This window comes from Amphiprion ocellaris, chromosome 11 (genome assembly GCF_022539595.1).
Source record: "Amphiprion ocellaris isolate individual 3 ecotype Okinawa chromosome 11, ASM2253959v1, whole genome shotgun sequence".
Lineage (NCBI taxonomy): Eukaryota > Metazoa > Chordata > Actinopteri > Pomacentridae > Amphiprion > Amphiprion ocellaris.
Window position 1 is genome coordinate 12,931,790 of NC_072776.1, and position 23,975 is coordinate 12,955,764.

At 39.7% G+C, this 23,975-nt stretch overlaps 1 protein-coding gene across 3 annotated transcripts in view; it reads left to right on the forward strand.

Moving 5' to 3' along the window:
- The window catches only part of LOC111574054 (receptor tyrosine-protein kinase erbB-4-like), a 316,603-nt gene that overhangs the window by 180,362 nt on the left and 112,266 nt on the right, over positions 1-23,975 (forward strand). For all 3 annotated transcript variants that reach the window (XM_055015213.1, XM_055015214.1, XM_055015215.1), the window contains 3 exons: positions 13,260-13,391; positions 16,661-16,726; positions 22,627-22,745. In XM_055015213.1, coding sequence (XP_054871188.1) covers positions 13,260-13,391; positions 16,661-16,726; positions 22,627-22,745 — 317 coding nt within the window. The remainder of the gene's footprint in view (positions 1-13,259; positions 13,392-16,660; positions 16,727-22,626; positions 22,746-23,975) is intronic.

Sequence of the window (23,975 nt, forward strand, 5' to 3'; positions counted from 1 at the left end):
AATTGGCTAAAATGGAATTCTGACCTGTTTTTTCCTGTCTGCTGTGGACACCACAGATAGATAGTTGTCTGAACTCTCGCAGACTTGGGTAAATTGTCGAATGTATATAACTTGGACTTTAGCAAACCCGTATTTTAGATTACCCCAGCAAATTCATGGTTGCGGATGCAGGAAGCACAACAGGGCTTTGGACAAATTTTGCCGTCTATTTTGAGAATAACAGGAGAAACTCAAGAAAAGCAGGAGTTCTGTTACTGTGGTTGGAGGCTTCTCATAGACAGTGGCAGTGCCCACAGGCATATAAGCATCAGCAAAGGCAGATGTCACAGTCAGTGGTTAAGCTCTGAAAAAAAGACCCTAAAAATGGCCACTACTAATCCATACAACTTCAAACTCAAAACTGCACCTCTATGGATCTCTGTGGGACCCAGGTGTCAAAAGAAGTACTTTTGTGAAAACATCATCAAAGAACATTGAAAGACTGAACCCAACTAACTCATCAAACTGGATTGAAAACTATTTGTATCTGTCAGAGTCGTCTTTTTGCTGCTACACTGCATCCACAAACAGTGCAGATAGTTTGGTTGCCATAAGCACCAAGTTAAACATCTGCAAGAACAGACAGAATTTTCGACTTAAATTCTTGGTCCTTGAATGCCATTTCATCCACTGCAGTCTTTCCCAGTCATCTGGTAAAGCTTTTGTGTGCTTTGTGATATGCACTACTTGAAACGAAGCCTCTGTTACTACATTTTCCTTCGTCGTTGGTTTGGTAAACATAGACTCTTGTCTCTTATGCAGTGTTTTCAGCTCCTTTACCTTCTCTGTCCGTAAACAGGTACCACACGGAAACACTGCTGTGGACTTTGATGAAGTGGTATTTGATAAAATCGTGAAAATAGTTTTTACTTAGATTGTGTTTTATGTAGCTGGCTATTTCTCACAGTCATTGTCAGATCTTGTGTGTGCTGTATAGCCTACTAGCATCTTATGGTGTCACTAATGGGACCAAACTTGACAGAAGCTGAACCGTTTAATGACAGCGGACTTGCAAATAATATTTCGTATCAGAACTGGGTGGAACATCTGTGAATTTGATTGGATAGAAATTTTAAAAAGGTTTACTAAATAACAGTTTGGTTATCTAATTTATGTCTGTATCTTTTAAAACATTTGAAAGCTACTAATCAAAGAGCAATGGGTAACAAGCTACTTATTACTCTGATTTGCACTAAGATCAGATAGACTGTTGCTGTAAGAGACAGCAAAAGGCTGTTTTGGTCAACAACTCTGTTCTTTCAAATATAAGAAATTTAAAATACATATCGGAAAACACTTTAGACTTTTTGAAAGAAATATTTTTATCGCAACATGTATTTGGATGTTAAGCAATAATGAAGAACTTGAGAGCTGTTTTCTATTCTCGAGACCATTTGGGTCTTAATTTTTTATTCATACAAGCATTTTAATGTGTGAATACATCAGTGCTCACATGTGTGGCATGTGTCCCCAATAATAATTTACCTTACTGCCTATGATTGCATTGGAGACCATGTTCACTGGTTACAAACATTGTCCAGCCCTTGCTTCAACTTCTGCCTACTTTGTCAAGTAGAAAAAACAGGCAAAGTTGCCTAAACATGACTACAAACTCTTTATTACCCATTTGCCTCCTCAACTGAACCTCTATGGCCTGCTGAAAGTGAGAATTGACTTTCACCTCATTAAAAGTTAAAGTAGGCATGGAAAGAATTTTAATGCCAATTAATAATCAAAACACAGTCCTCCTCTCTCTTTCTCCAACATTTCCATCCCCCCAGGCAATGACTTAGATCAGACTAAGATTTGAGACGATGTAGATGTAGAAAACTGGCTCAGACCAATAGAATGCTGTTCACTTAGTTGAAATCACGTCTGAATTCATCCCTGTTGTTCCAGTAGGAAACAGGGAGCAGAACGAGTGCCGCTGTGCCTGCTTGAGTATGTGTGCCGGGGATTAATTTGCTCTGCAGGAAATTTAAATTACAATGTGTTTCTCAGCCACTTGGACTTTGCACTGTTTCCATCCAGACACTACAACTATAGAGTGAACAAGTATGTAATTTGCATCTATCATGTATGCTCATGCAGTTGTTTGATATATTTCTGTAGTCATAGTTGGCATATTTTTAAATGTGTTGAGACAACAATAGAGTTGTCTACAGTGGCAGTACTTACAAGGATAAATTCATCATTACGTTTGTTCTTTCGATAAGATTTGTTTGCAAAGAGGAAATGGAATATTAGGCATTTAATACTTTAAATGTGCAGTAAGGCTGTTCTCATGGTTAAAAGAGACCAACTTTGGCTGTTGAAGTATGAAAGGGAGCAAATTGTTGTCTTTTTATGGCCAAACATCTCTGAAATTGGAAGATATTTCCATAAGTTACTTTAAGTGGCATCAAATGACCATTGCTGTTGTTTTTGATAAGAACAGTCTCCGCCATAGTAGTGTATTGCCAATGGAGCAAAAATAGAAATCATGGCAACTACTGGAATCTAAACTTTGCATTGCCAATAATTATTCTTTTACTAACTATTGAGTACACTGCTTCGTCAGACTTCACAATGTTCAGACCTGAAATGGATTCACACACATACAAATAAACAAATCACAGGTTTCACACTCTTAAGATTAATTGAATTTGAATTTTCTTTTTTTGCTGTCCACTTTTTTCCTGCACCCACTCCTTTGAATTTATTCTAATGTTTTTGAAAAGCCTGCCATAGATATGATTGCAGATTCCAAACAATCAGAGTGTGATTGTCATGTTCAGTTTCTGTCACTGGCAGGCTGTCATTGTGGCTTTACCATGTCGGTCCACGGCAGTGCAGCCTTGACATACAGTTTTTGCTTTGATTCCGAAGGCCAGAGTGTGTTTCAGACAGGCCTTTGATGTCAGAGGCGCTCAGTGCTCATCTCAGAGGAGGAGCAAAGTGAGTGAGAAAGCAAATAAAATAGGACCTGACTGGCAGCTCGGTGGGTCTCAAAAGCTAGTGAGAAAAATGACACTTTATATCAGCTTATTTATGAGGGCTAAATGGACACCTATGGACTGATGATGAAAGTTTTTCTCTGCTAAAGACGTGGTGTTTCACATCGCATCGTAGTGTGTCTTCTTTGGCCGTTTGTGGGTTTGTTAACTTAAATTTGTTCCTCTAGGACATTGTTTTCTTTTGTGTCTGTCTCGTCAATGTAATTCTCCATCCATTTTTCCTACAGCATGGTTTAGAATTAGATCCAAAAAAAAAAGAATCCTTTAGCCTGGGATTGTGGTTCAGCGGGTATTTCAGAATATCTTACAAGCTGACAAGATATACAGTACATATTTAAACAGCAGGATAAGAGGCCTGAGATTTTCAGAAATTTAAATTGTTATCACTGAGACTTGCTTTCCAAGAGTTTAAAAGAAGCTGTGCTCCCAAAACCAATTTAATAATTCTGCACCAGCACAGACACACACATAAACACACACATTACACTTCAACCCTACAACTCCTCCCCTTTCTCCCCTGGCAGCTTAATAATTAATATGCTTATTTTTGCCTCTTAGGCCAAAGCCTTCGGTAAGTGGAACAGCTATTGATGGGGGCAGTGGTGGGTAATGGGACATGAAAAGGACTTTTGTTCATCTCAGGTCTCCACAGAGATATGGAGGGTGTTACTACATGCAACACCAGGCATGGCTTCACCAGTATTTATTTCTTTTTAACTACTTTGCCACCTCTCCACGGCACATGTGTTTGTTATGATGCCAAAAAGATTGGACTTTCATCGTTGGCAATGTTCAATGTTTTTTTTTTTGTTTGTTTGTTGTGTATGGGTTGTAAATTACCCTGTTATTGGAGCAACCAGGCTGTAGGACCCATTTTATTGCCCGAGCAAACAACAGTGTGGCCAGGGACATGGTCTAAATGTATTTGCTCCTTGGTTATGCTCTTAGACATTATAATGACTGTGAACATCAATGAAACAGAAAAAAAAAAACCTCAGGGAGGCCAAGTGGGTTTGGGGTAAAATATTTAAAATGCTATTATCTTGAGACCTGAGAGCCAAAGAGAGCCAAAGGTTCGTTTATGCAAGAAGGTGCAAATTAATGGTAATCAATGTAAACGTCATCATTGGCTGTCAATCCCTCATCCATGATGATAGTTAATATTAATGCCTGGTTTGTCAGTTAACTCCTAAGTATTGTATTTACCTTGAAGAAGAATGGCACGTGTAAATTTTGTGTAGCCCTGTTCATTTCTTTAGTGCTGTATCTGGGTAAGATGGCAGAAGGCGAGGACAAGGATCACATAGAGGAAAAGTAAAAAATCATCAAATTCAACACTACAGTCAGGTATAAACTAGGTAGCTTACTATACAACAATAAGAGGTTGTTCAAGATTACCATTTTCCATATAATTTTTTAAAATAGTGTTTATGATATTCCCACTGCTGTACTTTTTTTCTTTACTTTGAGTCACAAATTAAGACCTTAAATGACAAGCAATCAAATTATGTCCCTGCTGCAAATGGAATGTCGCTGGACTGTGCAATAGTCAATAATGCCTCTAAAAGAAGGTTGAGTTTGCTGTCGTCCTAAGCCAAGTTAAAGTCTCTACATTAATACACTGCAGGAGGTTGGAAACACAGACTTCTCACCTAACATGTTAACAAGACCTCTATATTGCAAGCTTGATGGGATAATGTTCCTGTTTGTCCCTTCTGGAGGTGTTCTACAGGTCAGGCTACACTACAAAAAGAACTTGTTTGGCAAAAGCCAAAGGCAACACAAAACTGTCTGTAGTTGTTCTGAAGGGTTGCACTGTCACAAAAGGAAGGAGACATGATAATCGTCAAATATGGGGGTAAGGGCTAAAATTTTCAAACAGTCTCTCCTGGAATGCATTCACAGTGCTGCACTTGGTTGTCCACACAGACGAAACGCCAGAAATAGTTGTGTAATGAGAAAAGAGCTTGACAGAGAAGTTCCAACCCTGCTAACTTTCTCACTTCGGCATGCTTGGCTAGTCACTGTGTGAAGTGGGCGCGAATGTTGGATTACTGGTTTTGGAAAACATTACAAACTGTTATGCGGTTCAAAACAAATTCACCTTTGTAGAATTTTACTGACTTTCCTCATGTCTCTTCTGGCATCTTCCAGGTTTAAATCAGTGACTAATAACAAGTCAGGTTGGCCTCCTTTTTGTGTTGCATCACAATGACAATCCAATCTCCATTTCAGAGACTAAAGATGAATATGTTATGCAGCTAACACATTATGATGATTTTGTGTAGCTTGGCAGAGATCGCTAAATGCTTTCCATTTTAAATCCACTTTATAGTCTTCTGGGTGGACTTTTGCACCATGGGTAACACTCGACACATACTTTCGCTGTGTGAACAAAGTGAGAGCCATGGCCTCTAGAGTGTTACTCACTGTCTCTCAGTAGACTTGAGAAAACAAGGCCTCAGTAACGTGTTGTTGCCTAAGCAAACCATGCACTGACTAAAGCCAGCTTCCTCTGTGGTAAAACCAACATACTTGGTATGCTTGTGGTAAGATATGCACTCTCTCTGCTCAGTCTCTCCATCTTTCCTTCTCTTTCTCTCTGCCTCTCTCAGACCCTGGTTTGTTTTGTCCATTCCAGAGAGTGCAGCTCATTTTAATTCAGCTGGCAGGCCGGTCACACATCAGCCTTGATAAGCTAAGTGGCCCTCAGCAGCAGCAATTGAAGGTCCTTTTACTCTTTTTTTAACCACTCACTCGTATGTCTCCTTGATAATCTTTTCTGTCTTACTTTTTTGTCTCTTTTCTAATTTGTTTTCTTGCTTTGTTTATCTTTCTTGCTTTGTAGATTTGTCTTATCTCAAGGTATTCTAAAATGATTTTCTCCTCCTCCGTTCCATCCATAAAGCTTAGATTACCAGGGTTTTATCACAGTTTAAGTTGAAAATAAGCAAGGATGCAACCCCACACCCCCATAACCATTCTGTCATGATTTTATTTTTTCCTCTTCTCATGTTTAAGCAGATGCTTTGCCTTGCTCGGGTATAATTCCATAATCCCTAAATCTCAGCCATTTTTCATAAAGACTCATAGGAAACAATTGCGTGAGGGATGGGCCAAATTTAATCAGCAGCCTGTGAATGCAATTATCTTGGTGGAGGAGAGGCGTATGTTTGGGGGATGGGGGCCACGGCCGACGCCCCCATGACATCTACTATACCTCAGTAAAGATCTCAGCATTTCTCCTTCACAGTGATGCAGAGGATAAAACAGATGCAGTCTGAAATTAGAACAGTATATCAGTTTTAAGCATTTAATGTATAACAAGGTTTTCAACTGACAGCTTCAGCCCCATTCATTTTAATTAATTGAGTCAGAATTTTTTGGTCAGCATGTGTTGCCATTAACCCTTTGATGCACAATGTGGTTCACTTTTGACCCATGTTGTGCATCAAAGGGTTAAACATATAGAAAGTGAATTTTGATCCAAAGATAATGGACTTAAAGATGATTTCAGAAGCTCTTGTTTGGCAACCAATTTAGCTGGGCCAGTACCTTTGTATTTTAGGCCTCAGCATTTTGCTGTACTTCGTGGCCAATGTCTGGATTCTTTACCTAGCATAATTTTTATACCCCTGCCCAGCGTGTGATGTGCATCCAAGCAGTCATTTCTTCTTCTGTCCCCTCAGACAGCAATTTCTCTCATCTCCTCCTTTTCTACTTGTCATTGTCATTTCACCAACAGCCTTTAGCCCTCTCAAGATAATTTATGTCGCCTCCATTGCAATGTTTTTATCATCAGTGTCACTCATTTTCATGCGACCTGTTTTCCACGCAAATATATAGCAGTCAGGTAGGAAACAATGTAACTAATTTTGATTGAAATTAGAGGTTGTGATCAGAGTAAGAGATTAAAATCCAGTGGTTTTAGCATTGGCTACTCCAAAAGTCTCATCCATGTGACATTGCACGTCTGATGCTATAAGCTGCTGCAGCCACTCAGCCATGAATGTCAGTTACTATGTTAAAATTGAATATGCATATAATCTCTCCACATACATGTGCCTGCATATCTTGGAACACGTACTGTACATGTGTACTGAGAAAAGTAAAAACTTGTCTCAATCTTTAATAGCTCCCCTTTTTTCCATCACATTTGTTTTTTCGATCTTACTTTTCATCTCTGCGTTCTATCAAGCCAACAATGTGAGAGACACACACACACACACACACACACACACACACACACACACACACACACACTCTGCCCACGCTGCTACTCCTGACCGCAGTATGTTCAGAGACGGTCAAATCCCACCGCTGCCGTCTCTCTGGTGAACCTCCAGTGAGGCACTTTTATGTATTTGAATTAATGCAGTTGTTCTTTTCAGGTCAATAGTTAAACACATAAAAGTGCAATTACATTTGAATGGGTACCACCATTTCGCTTGGGGACTGTGTTAAGAGTGTTAAAATTGCATGAGATTCCTGTGGGATTTGCGCCATCCATTGACCTTATAGAAGATATGAAGTTTGTGATGCATACTGTGATAAATTTCACACTATGGGGCTTATATTAAGAAATCCAATGTTTAATACTGAAGTATTTTCATTATTGCAATCTTATCTTACACACTCAATCGTACTAGATTTAAAATGCCCATTAGTCATTAGAAATACAAATGACTGGTTGGTACAAATGATCGGTTCTGAGGCTAAAATAACACCAGGGTTTCCTACCTGTTGGCTGAGGGTATGTCTAAGGGAAATTCATTTTGAAGCCAGTTTCTCTCTGGCCTTAGAACCCACCACTAATGGTTCACATTTATTCTACTTGAGCTGTAAGCATTTCTCTTAGTGATCATAAGCATCAAGTGGCCACCTGTCATTCGAGAAACATTACAAAACCTGTGTGTTGTCAGCATAGGCAGCAAAAAAAGGCAACGATATGTCCCTTGATTACGGCACCTTCCCTGATTTAAAGCCATTAATTCACTTTACTGAAGGAAATTTTTCAGTGTGATAATAAATAACCCTGATTGTGCCAAAAAAGCAATTTTGGTTTGGGTTTGAGTGATGAAATTCAAGTCTCTGTTATAAATTGAAAAGGTGGGGTCTGAAAGAAGGGGGCATTCAGAGGGCAGGAGGCATCTGTGAAAGAAAACATTGAGTTGAACTATGGGAAATGTAGGGTGTAGCGTTTTTGGAGTTTGACCCTAACTGAGAAATAATAATATCTTGTCAGTACATTTCGGTGTCTACTGCTTCAATTTTTTGATTCTTTGACCATCCCCTGAGGAACATATTAAAGGTTTTGAGAGATCGCAATCTATCGAGACAAATAACTCTTTTACTGACTCACTATAACCAGAATGAACACACCAACTGAGCAACATTAAGGCTACAAAAAAAGAAAAAATTGCACTCTCTGTGGAAGGCCATGTTACACTGGTACCTCTCCATTTAAAAAGATTTCCCAATGTTCAGAACACATAATTGCCTTCAACCTCCACATTTTCAAATCTAATTTCCAGGAAAAAAATCTTTTTATTCAGGCCAATTATTATTAGAAATGAATATGTTCCATTGTGTCTTTAAAATGGTCAAATCCGTCCACAAGTCGACACTCACAGTTTTTACTTTCACCGTAGTTGCATGCACAGACCTTCAGATGTTCACTCTCATTTTCTCTTCCATATCTGTGTACACATAAATGTTTAGGACAAATAAATGCACTCAGGCAAAATCATTTTTTTCGTCTTCCACCTGCATGCAAACACTGACGCACACATACACGTTGCATCTGTGTCCCCCCCCCCCCACTGCATTTCCTTGGTAACAGTGAGGGCTGGAGAACAAGGATGGAAGTGTGTGGCAGCAGCAGATGATGGATGGGAGGGGAGATCACCTATTTGTAGAGCAAAGGCAGCGATTTGCCGTCCTGACATCTACTGTCGGCAACCGAGCAGGTCAAAGCGCGGTGATTGACACAGCTCTGTGTGGCAACACGAGCGGCGTTTGAAAATCCTACGCAGGAAATGTCCGCTCTTAAAGCTTATTGTTTATGAGCGCTGGTATTTGTGTTGAGAGTGTGTGTTTTATTGTGTATGGAAGGGGAGCCAGTGGTGTATTCTGACGCCTCTGGAGTGGCTGTTTCATCATGTTATTTTATTCACTAATTCAGCTTCTTTTCAACCTGTGCTTTAGACAGTCATTTACATTTTCATTCTGTCATTCTTTCTTGGTTGTTTCTTTCTGTTGTTATTTTTTGTTTGTTTTTTTTGACAGATGTCCAGACACACTGCTCAATGATGTCTGCTAACATAGATGGAGACATTCTCATATTATCTAACATTCATTAGTCCAAGTCACTTATTCATAATTTAACTGCACCTACATTCTTTCATTTGCCCAGTTATTCTGCCTCTCATTCTTTTGTTTATTTCACTTTTGTTGTACGCAAATTGGCCCAGTTCAATCAGTTGCCTGGCATGGATGTTTTTTTTAGCACCATCTCTCTCTATTTCGTCTCCTTCAGCCTCTCTGTAACTACTTTCTGAATTTATTGCGGTTTCATTTTCTTCTTCTGCACTTGTAGTTGACAGCACAACTTAACTGGAATTGAACAAACTGCACAGTAGCACCAGCAGAGTTGACGTGGCTCCATGATGATTTCTACTAACACCTTGCTTCTGTAAGCCCTACCTGAGAGTTCCCCACTTTTCTTGACTGTTTGGCAATGAAACTGTCAGCCATAAAGCGTCTTTCTCAAGCGCGTTGTAATAGAAGTTGCAGGGGGACAGCCAAGCGCTGCTGACATTCTCCACCCACATCTCCCTATCTCTTGTGAAGGGATTCAAATTAGTGACCTTCTGGTTACAAGCCCACTGATAAAGCAAGCTGCTAATTTAATTGATGCTCAAGGCTCGTATTCTAATGAGGGCCTCATTACTGCCAAGCATGAGCCATGTGTGTGTAAGCATGTGTGTGTAACTGTGTTTTGGTTTCTGTGTGTGTGTACTGTAGGTGTGCGCTCTGTCTTATTTAGGCATCTCTGCCAGCCTGTCTGCAGAGTGCAGCCTAGCAACAACTTCTGCCTTCTACTGCTGCTGAGGTGTCCAGCAGGATCTGTGAGCATTTAGCCTCTTTGACCCAGAACGCATCCTCATCTTCCCGCAGAGTTTCCCCCTCACTTCCACTGAGCTGATGGCCGTGCTGAGCCGAAACCAAGTTGAAGCTCTCGGAGTCAATGAGACAGTACAGGGGAGACCCAGGGTAATATTCCCAATTCCGCTGCCAGAGGAGAGGAGAAATGCCTCTGTCTTTTTGATCGAATACCTGTCTATCTACTGTAATTGCCTGACTGTTGGAATGTCTTTCAGAATCTCTTGCTGCCTCTCTATCTTTCTAACTACTGTCCTTCTGATTGTAGTTGCCCTTACTTATCTATCAGACCAGTATGTTTTTCTTCAGACTACTGGAAGACGATATGAAGAGGGAAGATATTGAGTTAATATATTTTCTTGTATGTATTGATGGTAATTGTTCAGCTCATGGATCTTCTTCGGTATACAGAGGAATAAACTCTATAGGGGGACATTCAATAATGTAATTCTCCAACACTAGAGCAAGTCAACCATTTATTATGTTGTCTCTGTTGTCCTACATATTTCTTCATTAAACAGTCCACACATCACGTATTAATTCACTCTCACAAACTCATTAATATGGCTTTTTTTTCTGATCATTGGTTTGCTATTTGCCTCCCAGTCTTAATCAAACTCATCCCCACACTGCAATAAAGAAAAAAAAACCCCTACAACAAGCACTTACCGTCAAAATAATTGCCTGCATATATTTGTTCTGCTTCCCTGAATTTCATATTGTTTTCCTCCAACGGTCATGCAGCCTGATACTGAAGATTGCCGTGCCTTTTGAAGCCAGACACTCATTCAGAGATCTTCGGAGTTGCTCTTGGGATGAGGCAGGAGGGGAGGGGGTAATTCAGAAAAACGAGCTACGTGAACAAACTAATTAAGACATTTTCTCCAGCTGCTAAACAATCAACAGCAGGATTTAACCCCTGATCTCGCCCTGACCATCAACCGCACCAGTAGCAAAACACGCAAGCCAAGCATTTACTTCTAATGAAAGCAAAAGGCTGCATAAGTTGTCCTTGCTATCACAGGTATTATGTAATTGGCTTTTGTTAAGTATTTATATCTTGATGTAACTCTCTTGGGCAAAGTGCCAGCAAGGAGCCAATTAAAATTTAAACCAGCATCATGAACTTGTCACATCATGCAGCAAATAAATGTTTTGTATGCACAATACATGTCTAAATGCATTGCGTGAGAGAAGCTTTAGAAGATGAAGGAACCTTTTGTATACTGTTTAGGGTCAGTTGTTGGTTTATATGGTGTGTTTGCAGTGGGAATGCACACACACACACACACACACACACACACACACACACACACACACACACACACACACACACACACACACACACACACACTGGAATCCTGCAGTCAAGTTGTTCCTTATTAACCTTAACTTTACTGTTTAATTTTGCAGGATATTTCCATTAAAACCTATGATTTTTGCCATGTCACCTTGAGTAGTTCATAATGGACAGCAGGGCATGCATCATTCTAGGCTTAAATATTAGAATATTCCAAAATAAATGACTCACAGTGAGCTAAAGTCTACGCTGCATTATAGTCAGGAAATACATACCTTTGCTGATGGTGTTTTATGGGAAGTCTTGTGTAGAGGTGCAATCATCCCCTTTGGTTTTGGCATATAAGCTGCACAGTGATAGAATTCAAGGTTTGTGATTTTTAAGGTGTTGTTTCATGAGATTTGACAACTCAGTGAGGAGTAACTAAAAAAAAAAAAGACAAATATTTAATGTGCCCGCATTTTACTAGTTCTCACATGTGGTCGAATGTGTCTTGAGTTGATACATTTTGGCTCCAATTAGAGTCCACCCAGTCATGATGAAGGTCATAATGCTTGGAGCCTTTATGTGTATCTTGCTTAACCGAGGTTGAGACTTCAAATGCTTTGTGTTTTGGTTTGTCCATTGCCCTACTTTGCCGGCAGCATCCTATTGTGCAAACAATTTGAATTTGAGACATGGCCTCCTCCTAGCTGAGTGATATCCCCCCTGTGGTGGGGAGCAGGATTAATTTCTCTCCCTAACTCCCACCACACATGCAGAAAGATAGAGAGGCTGGGGGTTAGGGACCTGTGTAGGTAATACCAGCACCACCTATTTACCAAGGAGCATCATTTAATCGAGCCTTTGTGGGACGATATTGTATTTGGCCGGGTCTGTGCACTGCTGATGGGGCGCCTCATGTATGATTATGTGTCTCATCGGTTTCAGCCCTGTGTCAGTAATCTGTTTGTGGGGAGATAGAGAACACACAGGCTCTGTAAATAATGCAAATCTGCTACTGGGCTTCACTTCGTCTTTCTTTCCTGCTATCCGTCTCTCTCTGGCTTTCTTCCATCTTCATTTGTCTCTCTCGTTCTTTGTCCCGCTCTTTCTCTCTCACATAAAAGTCAGGATTAAGCATTTTCTAAAGTCCTGCACAACAATAATCTCAACCACCCTCCATATCCAATCATTCAACAGACTGCGTGTTTGTGTGTGTCTGTGTGGCAAAATGAATCAATCTTCCCTCTAATCCTGACGATCATTGGTTCGACAGGGCAATGCATATTATGATGGTGAGATACATCGCCAACCTTGATGAAATATAAAATTACAAACTGGTTAGGCTTGCTGTCCCTGACTGGGGATTACATCACAGACGGATTTAGTGTTGTGACAGTAGTGGGACATAATTGATTGTGTCTGCTCACAGCATGGAAAGGATGAGAAGAACAACAAAATGGGGAAAAGATCAGAGGTTGTAATAACAGCAATATGACACGGCTTTGTCCTGGCTGCCTCAGGACAACAACCATCATCAGATGTCCGTGACTCAAGATCAACTGCTTTCCCCAAAATGCCACTCCAGCTCTTCTCCTCAGATGGAAAGAAAAGTGATTGTTGATCTGGACTCCAGTGTGGAGTGGCCATTTCCATTGTTGAATGTAAAATAAGAAGGGAAAACCAACCAATTAAAATAAATTCATTAAGTCCATCTTGGGGCAAGAACAGCTCTCTGTGTTTCTGTACTGACAGTGTCCTTCCTCTCTTTTCCATAGAGATTCTGAGTGGAGGTGTGTACGTTGACCAGAACAAGTTCCTGTGCCATGCAGACACAATCCATTGGCAGGACATTGTCAAGAACCCGAAGATCCATCCTGTGGTGGTGCCGACCAACAGCAGCGTCACATGTAAGCACCCCAACAAACACACACATGTAGAAGACCAAAGGATGTGATCTGACTTCACTTGAATCTTTCAGGGTTGTTCAGGGACTAAGAGAAATGATGTCTTTTTCAGCAGCACCCCACCCAACACTGATTTATTCATAACTACACTTCTGTAACATTTTTGGATCGATTGTTTAAAAAGATAACAACAGAGAATCAATGCAGCACAATCAGAGATGTTGTCTTCCTTATTCTGTTTATTTTTCTTTTTTGTCACAACCTACATTTCCCACCATACAGCTCAGTCGTTGACAATTCATTTGATAACTGTGGATAAGTTTCGCTGCTAGCAGCTAACATAGCCTCGAGTTGCCGACGTCAGTCGGAGCTCAGGAGCAGCCTGCAGCGAAAAACTAACTTCTTTCTAACTTCACACCCTGACATTTTTCACATTGTTTAAACTTGTAGTCTTCAGCCCTGAACAATTCTGCCTAAGGTGGCATCACTTTTAAATGAATCAGATTTCGCATAGTTCCCTCTCGCCCCGCAAAAGACTTTATAATGACTGTAAAAGCCTGAAACTTTTCAGAAACTCCCTTCACTTCATCAACAATGAAGATTGTGAACTCAAAAGGCACTTTATTAGGTACAGTAGGAAAACCTTATGCAATGCTGTACTAGAGCTCTGCCATAAAAATTGTCAAAAATATCCCACTTTATTATGGAGGCAATAGTGGGTGGTGGCCTGCATTATAACCACGTGATTTATGTTAATGAAGTGGACAAATATTAGGAGGTGACTCAAAATTAGGTGTAAAGAACTGTATATGGAGCCGTGCCACGAAGACTTGCAGAGGTTGTTTGCAAAATTGTGGCGACTTGTAATTTGTGACCCCAAAGGTTAACCTGCTCGGTTCACAGTAAATGACCGTGTGTGAGCAGCAAAACATTGTCATCACCAAAACACCTCTTGACCCCATTCTGTCACTCTGCCTACTATAACAATTCACAATGACTGCCTGCTCACGTCACTTTAATGCCCCACTGTGGACAGCTGGAAGACATGTTAATGAATGCTTAGAGTTATGACGGAATTTATTAGAGTGAAAAAAAGCATATTTAATCTGTCGGGGGGGGAGGAGGTGATGGTTGAGGTGGTTGTCAGTGAAGTAACAATGCAAGTCACCTCCTCTGACCCATTTCTGTTCATTCACTGACTAAACCTCTTAACAAACTCTTTTTCTATTTTGTCTTTAATTTAACCCTCAAGCTCTTTAACATTTAAATCTGTTGTTGTGTTATTTTATTTTCCTTTAAGCTGTCTCATCTCACTCGTCTACTAATACAAGATGACATAATAAACTGGATTAGCATTATGAAATAAAATAAAATATACTCTGTGCATATGTCCTTGGATATCATCGCACAGCACTTGCTGAAGGCTGCAGATGCATATTAACAGCTCCAAGCATTGGTATTCTGCTCAATCACCCTCCTCCCTGCAGCCCCGTTAGCCCTGGATCGACCCCGTCTCCTGTGCAAGTCCTCTACCCCCTCCAAAAGATCAGGGGTCTCCAAACTTGTAATCCACAATTTAGAACTTAATCTCTATTTCATTCTTTGGGGCAACACAAGCTTTAGGTTGTTATTACTTCTGACTTATTTGTGCCACAGCTTGTGCTGTGTTTATTGGTTTCTTTTCAAAAACAGGGCTGTGGTTTTTAAAATCTGTGCCCTGTTGATTCAGTTGAAAACCTCCCATCTGTCTTTTGCCGTCCACCAGCACCGGTATGACAGCAGTCTTGACATTTTAACCTTCAGGGGCTGTTTTAAGAAAGCTGTTAAAGATTATGGTGTAGGAAAAGGGGTGGAACAGCTTTATTCTAGGTCACTGAGAATTTAGAAGTTGAGCGAGTGGAGGCCTTGGACACTAAATGAAAACTCTTTGACTTGACTTCACAGGGCACCGAGCTCAAAGGAGAACAGTCCTATAACTACTATAAGTGCAGCAGAGGTTCTGCACAGTTGGCACTGGCAGACAACTGCTTATGGCCGACTGACATTTCTATTATTATCCTGTTTGTACGCTGCTTTTCATACAGTCAGGGCTGTCGACCCCTCTCTCAAGCATTGTCAAAGTGTTAGTTTGAAGGGAACAGACTGAGGAAACAGAAAAACAAGAGGGAAAGACTTGGAAAAGACAAAGAGATAGGGATAGACTTTAAGTGAAAGAGAACCACAGAGGAGTAGTGAATCAGTGAGGGATGAATTGAGGAAGAAAGTGATGAAATGTGTAGTGGAGAGGCTCACAAACGAGGAAAAAGAGGAGGGCAGAAGATGGAGAGGCTCATGGGCAGTAGAGTCAGTCTGATGCTAATAGCTCTCATCTCGAGAGGCTGATGGACAGAGGACAGCACTTCTGCACTTATCCAGACTCACTTCCACTTGCATTCAATTACTAGACAGTCAATTAAGTCCTCCAAAAGCCCAGAAAGGCATCGGCTAAAGCTCTGAGGGTATGATGCTACTTACTGCTTCTTTACTGCTTTTATCTCAAGCGAATGTACGCGGGCTTCGTGCTGGGCTGATTTACAGCAGAGTGGCAAAAAAGAATTGTCTTATTTTCTCAAGACAACCTGTGTCAAGGTTATTTAAGATTTTATTACTAGAACAGCATGTACCAGAAAGGGAGATCCAGAGCTTTTCCAAAAAAAGACTTTCCTGCATCAAAATGAGGAACCTGAAAAACATGTGGTTACATTTTATTTGAAGTGAATGTCGAAAAATCACAAGAACTTAGTTTTTGGGGGGGTTTTTTATAGATTTTGAATGCAGAAACTTATTTAGATTCTATGAAATACAAATGTCACCATTATCATGTCACTGCAGAATTAGCTACATGCCAGTCCTAGTGGCTCCATTTTTCACAGACTGTGATAATTATGTCAGATTTTAATTCCAATAATTATCAAGCACGAGCAAGTACTTGGAATGCTTTTGTAATGAAGCACTATGTCTTAAGAACATCACTTCCAGCTAATTTTATCATGTTGCATAAATTCATAAGTGCGCACACACATTAGGTATATTCGAAGGTAAGCCAAAAGACCAGCTACATTTTTTGCTCGCTACTAGATTCAGTTTGGCCTTCAGTAAAGAAAGACTCCAGCTCGGTGCTTCTGGCCCATTTTAAAATTCAACCAATATGTGGTTTGGGTGATGCTGATCATATTTTGTGAAGTTTTCACTTGAAGTTCCTCTTTACCGCTTTTCCTCAAACTTGTACGCAGGTCAAAAGTGCCATCGCTCCTGCAATGGTCGCTGCTGGGGGCCCAAAGAGGACCAGTGTCAGAGCTGTAAGTATACTATTATTATTAGATGAACCACATGGCCCTTTATTGGCATCCTCTCAGGGGCCATTGATGGAATTTTACATCACCATGACAGGATTTTTATGTTTATATGCACAGTGGTTACATATAAACATAAAATATAGATTTTGTTTTAATGGTTAAAGCTGTGTCTGTTTATCCGTTGTGACTTGCGTTGCTTTTTTGTTTTGTGTCGACATCTATATAAATCCTTTTGAGACTCAGCCGCAAAAAACAAAACATAAATCTAGGACATGGTTTTACGCTTCGTTATTAAACTGTGAGAAACTTGGCTTGCTTTCATAGTAGAATGAAGCAAACTGTATTTTACTAATGTGACTACGATTTTAACACGTCAATGCTTTAAATCAGGCAAGAGGAACTGAGTGACACTTAGAAATAATGTAGCCAATAACACTGTTCAAGTTACCAAGATTTATGTCACTGATATGCCTGAGAAAGTTGTCCATGTTTAATATTCTACAGCTACAAAGTGATGATTTCTGTTTCAGTAAATCATCTGCTTTTCATGACATCTATAAACAATGTGATCATTTCAAAACGGTTGACTTTTAACTGGTACTAAAAAGCACAATGTTACATTTAACTCTGCTCAGATCCCATCTGACAAATCCTAACCACAAATTGAACTCATTTTCTGGCTATAAAGTTAATTTGATCATATCTGAAGCTGTAATATGCCACGTAGAGATAAGATCAAATAATGACCATGCTTTTTCCCCTTATGTTAATTAAAACCTACTAGTGACACTGCAGTTTGATTAAACAAATTTAGAGCACATAAAAGAACAAAAACTCAACCAGTATTACCCTTTTTTCTATTCAGGTTAGTGTTTAGAAAAACAAGGAGCTTATCTGCATGTTTAGTTTTCATTAGTTTTGGAGATTCCTACTAAAACAAAAAGGCTTCACCTGCTATCTGAAAAGGGTGGAGGTTTTCTTATGTGCACAAGTTTTGAATCCATGACCAAATTTATTCCAGCAGGATCCAGATTGAAATCAGCCTGTAAATGACAGTTTTGCACAAAATGGAACTCTAATCCTTGTATTAAAATTCATTGGCGAGTCATCTGTTGCATTAGCAACAGTTTGTTGGGTGGCAAAATCGTTTGTACTTTCCTAAATGAATTTCTTGTAGTTTCTAGTTGTTAGGTGCTTGGATGGAAATAATTTTGTAAATGTTTTTTTTTTTTAATAGCTTTCAGTTGTAGCCTGACACTTGCGCTTTGATTACCAACACAGGAGTGATTTATAACTCTTTCATGTCTTTATCCATTTAATTGGGAGAAATTCTTGTACTTCAAATCAATAGTGAATGTACTTTTCTTAAATAATATGAGCATTATGTTCCAATAGTGCAGTGTGTGAAAGGATTATTAGAGTAACTTATTTAGTCTCAGTTTTTATGTCACTCAAGTTATCTGTAGTATCGTCCCAAAATTTTACTGGTAGATACAGGCAGGTTTTAAAGTCTCAGGCGTGTTGCAGCCTTTTAAATCATCAAATGTGTAGTCAGTATTCAGAAGCCCATAATAGTTCACCCCTCCATCTGTGTCTAACACACCTCTGTACCATATCTACACATTCACAGGGGCACTTAGTCTTTAATATCGCCATATCTGTCTCTTCTATAGTGGAAAAGAGCATATACAGCACATACAAGATAGGGAAGTCATGCAGACAAAAACAAAAATGCATTTTATTCCCTATGTCTATTACATACCTCTTTGTTTCTCTCCTCCCATTTGATTGCACTTTCCTCTCCATCAATTTCCTCCTCTCTTTCCATCACTCTGCACGCCGACCACTTCATCTTTGCCTTCCAACCCTGGCATTTCTCTTCTTATTTGTTCTGCGGTCGCGATCTCATTAAGATAATGAGGAATGAACTGTTTGACCAGGACCTGTTAACAACACGTCACAGACCAGACCCAGATAAGCCTCGCCTGCCTCTCTTTAGCTGCCATCACACTATCTCTCCATCTTCATCCGTTCATTTGTGGATGTGGTGATTCATTCCTCTGTCTTGTATTACCGCATAACCTTTAATTGTGTTTTGCTGAAATACACGGAATGAAGTAGAAAAACTGTCAGCTGAAAAAATTACTTTAGTGATATCCTATTTGACATTTCCGTTAATAATCATTCGACCTTCTCAAAATCGATCCCACACTGTAGTTTTTAATGTCAGTAACAGTGAAGGGAAGTGAATATGATCAAGAGGCAAGTTACAACTCAACAAAACCCCTGGAACTAGAATAATAAAAGAGAATGTCTCAAAAAGCAGAAGCTAAGGAGGGTATTTTTGGTCTGTTTGTTTTGTTTCCCAGAAATGGAGTGAAGGGACGTGCACTGATTAGGATTAAGGCTTTTGTTGTCAGATGCCTCTTTAGTTTTTTTAGTTTATTCACTGAAAATATACTACATAAAACTGTCAGTATGTAAATGTAAGTAAATACACCTATAGCTTAAGAGATTATACCTGACAAATATTCTAGTCCGTGATAGTAATGGATCACATCAGAGCTTTAGTGTTCAGTGGTTGTTATTAGGGCTGGGACTTTTGTTTATAAATAAAAAATTATATTCCTAAAAAAAAGAACGATCAAAATGACACCATTTATCAGACCCAGAAACTATTGGCTAACAAGAAAAGAAAGCTCTGAGATTACCAGATTTTGTAAAACACACAAAAGGGAAGCACAGTGAGACTGAAAGCATCAAGTGGTGAATCTCAGATGGACAGCAAGAAGAGGAACATGTATTCACAAACATCACAGGACCAGATGGAAGATGTTAGATCTACACTACTGGCCTTTTCTTTATTTTATTCCACTAATTGAATGGAGCTACATTTAATTAATAAGACACTGTTACAGTGTAAATTATTATCAAGAGCTTTAATTAGCAGCAAGATTTTTTCAAGTCAGATTAAGCAAAGCATTCATAATTATGCACTTTTCATTTGCTGTGAAATTTTCTCTTTTTTTCTGTTTCCATTTGAAACCACCAGAACAGACATGCAATCAAGTTGACTGCAAGTATAAAACTGCTCATTTTTAACTGCCACTTCCCAAGCACACAGCAAGCAAGTATCACTGTAATGAAAGAATTTGATCTATATTGTGCAGACAGTTCCTTCTGTATGTTAAAATACAGTCAGGCTTCATTTAAAAATTTTAAAAAGGAACATAATAGAGCAGCAGAGTTTCCACCCAGAAGTTTTAGTCTCAGGATTATTTTTCAAGGAGCAAGAAGGTTTCCTCAGACTCTTGGTTGTCCAGTGATGATTGAGCATATTAGTCCGCTAATTTATGAACAAGTGACAGCTAATTTCACATCATTTTTGCACGCAGATGTACTTTACTTTGTTGTTGAGCCATCTGTTGTGTGCTTGCTTCTATAACTTCATGTTGAAGTGTTGAATTACAAGGAACAAGAAACAGTCTGTATACACAGCTACAGAGTTTTAAAAATGGTGACTGAAAAAATGCTGCAAATTCTGCCAGCTCCACACCCAAAGTTTCTGTGAACCACATGAACTTTATATTCTCCCAGAACTTAATTTTGGCCATGATGCCTGATGGTGAAAATGCACTGCCTTACTTCATAGGTTCCTTGTCCCTGATAAAGTTCATGCTGTAGAAAAGGCACTTATTACATCTCATATAACAACCTGTCCTGATAAATTAAACAGACAAAGGGTAGTTCATTAACCAACTCATGGTCTTTACACCTCTGTTGCCACTTGGTAGATTCAAAGAAAAAAAATCTTTATTTATGAAGTTTCTTTGGAAATCAGATGTGGGAAAAAAAGTGTCTCATGTAAATGGGAAGTGAGCGGCAGTGGTTCCTGTGACTGATGCCGCTGTCCACAGCCTGTTCAAATGGAAGCTTCCAGGCATATTTCATGAGATGGATTCCTTCTGTATTTGTTGTCACCAGCCTGTTTTTTTTTTTTTCCCCCTTAAAGCGGAAGTTTAAAGCCAAATTGATAAACAGCATTGCGTCTCTCTCTGGCAAGGTCATTTGTTTGACAGAGTGTCTTTTGAATAAAGCAGGCCATTTCATTTTAGCCCAGGCAACGTTAATGGAATGCTACTGATGGTACGTTAGGCATAGGGTGAAGTGTGCGTGCGTGCTTGCATGTTTGTTTGGAGACTTGTCCGTGGCTTGTATCTATCACAATGATAGTATCTCGTCGCAGCGCCTGCCTGAAAGGGAAGCACAGCAGCCATCAGAGAAGTGGGCTATGTGCATGCCCGCACAAACACATGCACCTTCACTCACTGGTAGCCTTATACTGCTATGTACTAACATTGTTACCTTCCCCATAAATTACTGCCATTACAGCTTCCTTTTTCAGTGTCAAATCTATTTATTTGAGATTCATTTCTTTAATGTTTATCAGCATATCTGATTAAAAGTAAAAAAAATTAACCTGAGCCCTGTGATGGATGGGTGATCTGTCTAGGGTGCATTCACCTCTCACCCGATCGGCTCCAGCCCCCCACAACCCATAAAGACAGTATAGGCAATGGATGCATCAATGGAAGTTTCAGTAACTACAGTCTGTCATTTTCAAAGTAGAAACTATTCCCCTTACTTTTACACACTGGGGAGTTAGATGATCAGATATCAGAACATGTTGGGTTTCTCAGGAAAAGTAAAATCGACTGGAGTCCTGATATTTCAGACATTATGGGATTTTGAAGATGTGATAGAAGTATAATTTAATAGCTTGTGCACCAAATTACTGATCTTTGGAGTCAGTGTATTTGAAATGAATAGCAGCAAAGCAATTCTTGAAATAAGGATCATTTTGTTCAGCCTAACAGTGGTGTGGACTTTTTCTTGTCTTCTCCAATTAATATAATATACACTCATTGTTTTGCCAAATAATCTATGAGATACACATATGCATATATTAAACTCCCACAGCAAATGTGTGCAACTTTTTCCTGAGTTAATGTCACTGCTTTATTCACCCCCAGGAGCTTATAATTTAGTAATGTTTTCCTGCTCTTTCTTATAAGTCCAACTGCTGACACTTAAGATGCGTTTCTTAACGGCTGTCTTTATCAGCGAAATGCCAGTCCTATGTGCATTTACATATGGCATCCGGGGAAAGAGGCACACAGGCATACGGCAGGCCATATGACTGCAACAGGCATATGAGAAAAGGTTGGACAGATGTTCGCTATGATGGTTGTACACGGAGTCAGATAGGAATCGCTACGTCTCTGTCACATCCAGCCAGAGACCCTTGGGGGAGCGCACAGGGAAACGAAAACATGATTGAAGATAGCTAGTAGGTGGCAAAAGACGCTTCAGCTCAGCTCAGCACACTCATGCAAACGCACACACACACACGTGCATATATTTTACCAGTAGTGCGGATGCGAGACAATTAGACTTGTGATTGGTCGTCCTGCAGTAGGTCCAGCATCAGTTCATTGTCGAATGTGGTTGTGCACGATTTTAGATGGAAGCTTTTCTGTTTAATTCTATTCAGTTGAATAGCTTCACCTACAGTACATGACTGTGAGACAAGAAGGTGACAAATTGAACCACATTCACTACTGACAAGAACAGTCCTGGAATAAATTATATGTCTTTTTGATGCCGTTCTTCATTCAGAATACTTGCTCATTTTTCAGGAAAGTTTCAGAGTGATACATTTTCAGTGAATGAACTTTTTTTTCTTTTACTCTTACGGCTGTTTAAATAGAGTTCAGCTATTACCACCAGCCACATGAAATGAATAGACGGGTAGATGCTGATACTGGGTTGTGGTTTACTTGTGGTGTATGATACATTCTTTGTTTCTGTCTCTATCTTTTCTACATCTCTTCCCTCTACAGTAACTAAAACAGTGTGTGCCGAGCAGTGCGACGGCCGTTGCTTCGGTCCCTATGTTAGTGACTGCTGCCACCGTGAGTGTGCAGGTGGCTGCTATGGCCCAAAGGACACAGACTGCTTTGTAAGTGAACACACACAACACACACATGCACACACTCACTTTACATCATTCTGGGAACAAACTATTTCGATGCTACTATTCCTAGTGGTATGGCCACGTCATTATGGTAGCATTTCCTGATCAGACTGTACTTTACATTTCCTGTTCTTTTCGATTCAGACACATTTTATTCGTGACTTTTTCCATCCTTGTGATTCTGGGTACATCTGCAACAGGATTTATTCCTTATACACTCAATTTTTTACCTCAAAATGCCACTTGTATGGTAAATATCATTAGATGACATTTAATTCCCATTTCTTCCTGACATGAGTGTCATTGTTAAATATAGACTTCTCCAGGCAGCCCTTCATCCTGGCTCTCCGCCATGTGCTTTATCAGTTTTATATTCATCCCTCTGCATGTTAAACTTGTTTCTGCGGTTATATTTCCATCACTAACGGAGCTCTTCTGTCTGACTTTGGAAAGGAGTGTTCTCTCATAATTTTTTGTTCTTCTGGACCCGTCACACTTCATTCTTTATCGTAGTCAAAATTGAATAAATCAAGTAATCTTTGACATCTTTGACATCCATATAAGGGAGGCAGAGTCTTAAAGAGCCGCTCTGAGGAAATGAAAACCTTCTCGGTTTGTTTGTTTGTTACCTTGTCAATATGTCCATATGGTGTTTTTATAAATGCTAGAAGACACATCATGAGCAAAATCAGCAGTCTAAGTCATTGTGGAACATTTCCACCTTGAAACTATAATGTAACTGACTGTCATATTGGTTTCAAACATAAGCTCAAGGAATCAGTCCTGTCAACTCGCAATGTGGGACTTTCTGTTTAATCATTCTTAGTCAGTGTTGGTTTCCAAGTCAAGCATGTAAGACTGAATTACTCCAATATTACAGTTTGCCATTGTGTGAAACAGAGTAATTTTACGATGTTGGAGCACAGGTGCAGGTGAGCTGGTGTGCTTAAGCTGCAGTGTATAGGGAGGGGGGATTGGAAAAAGAGGAGAGGGCTTTATAGAGCTTCATGTTCAAAAAGAAGCAAAAGGGTAGGGTTACCTTTTTTGGCACATAAACCTTTTAAATATGTACCTTTGATACATAGGGATGGGTTTTTAGAGGTTTAATCAATGACTGGAGAGAGACTTTAGTTGACATTTGCCAAATTTATTTCATGTCCTCAGCCATTAGGCCATATTTCTAGAACATTTACCTAGATAATTTTATGTCCACAA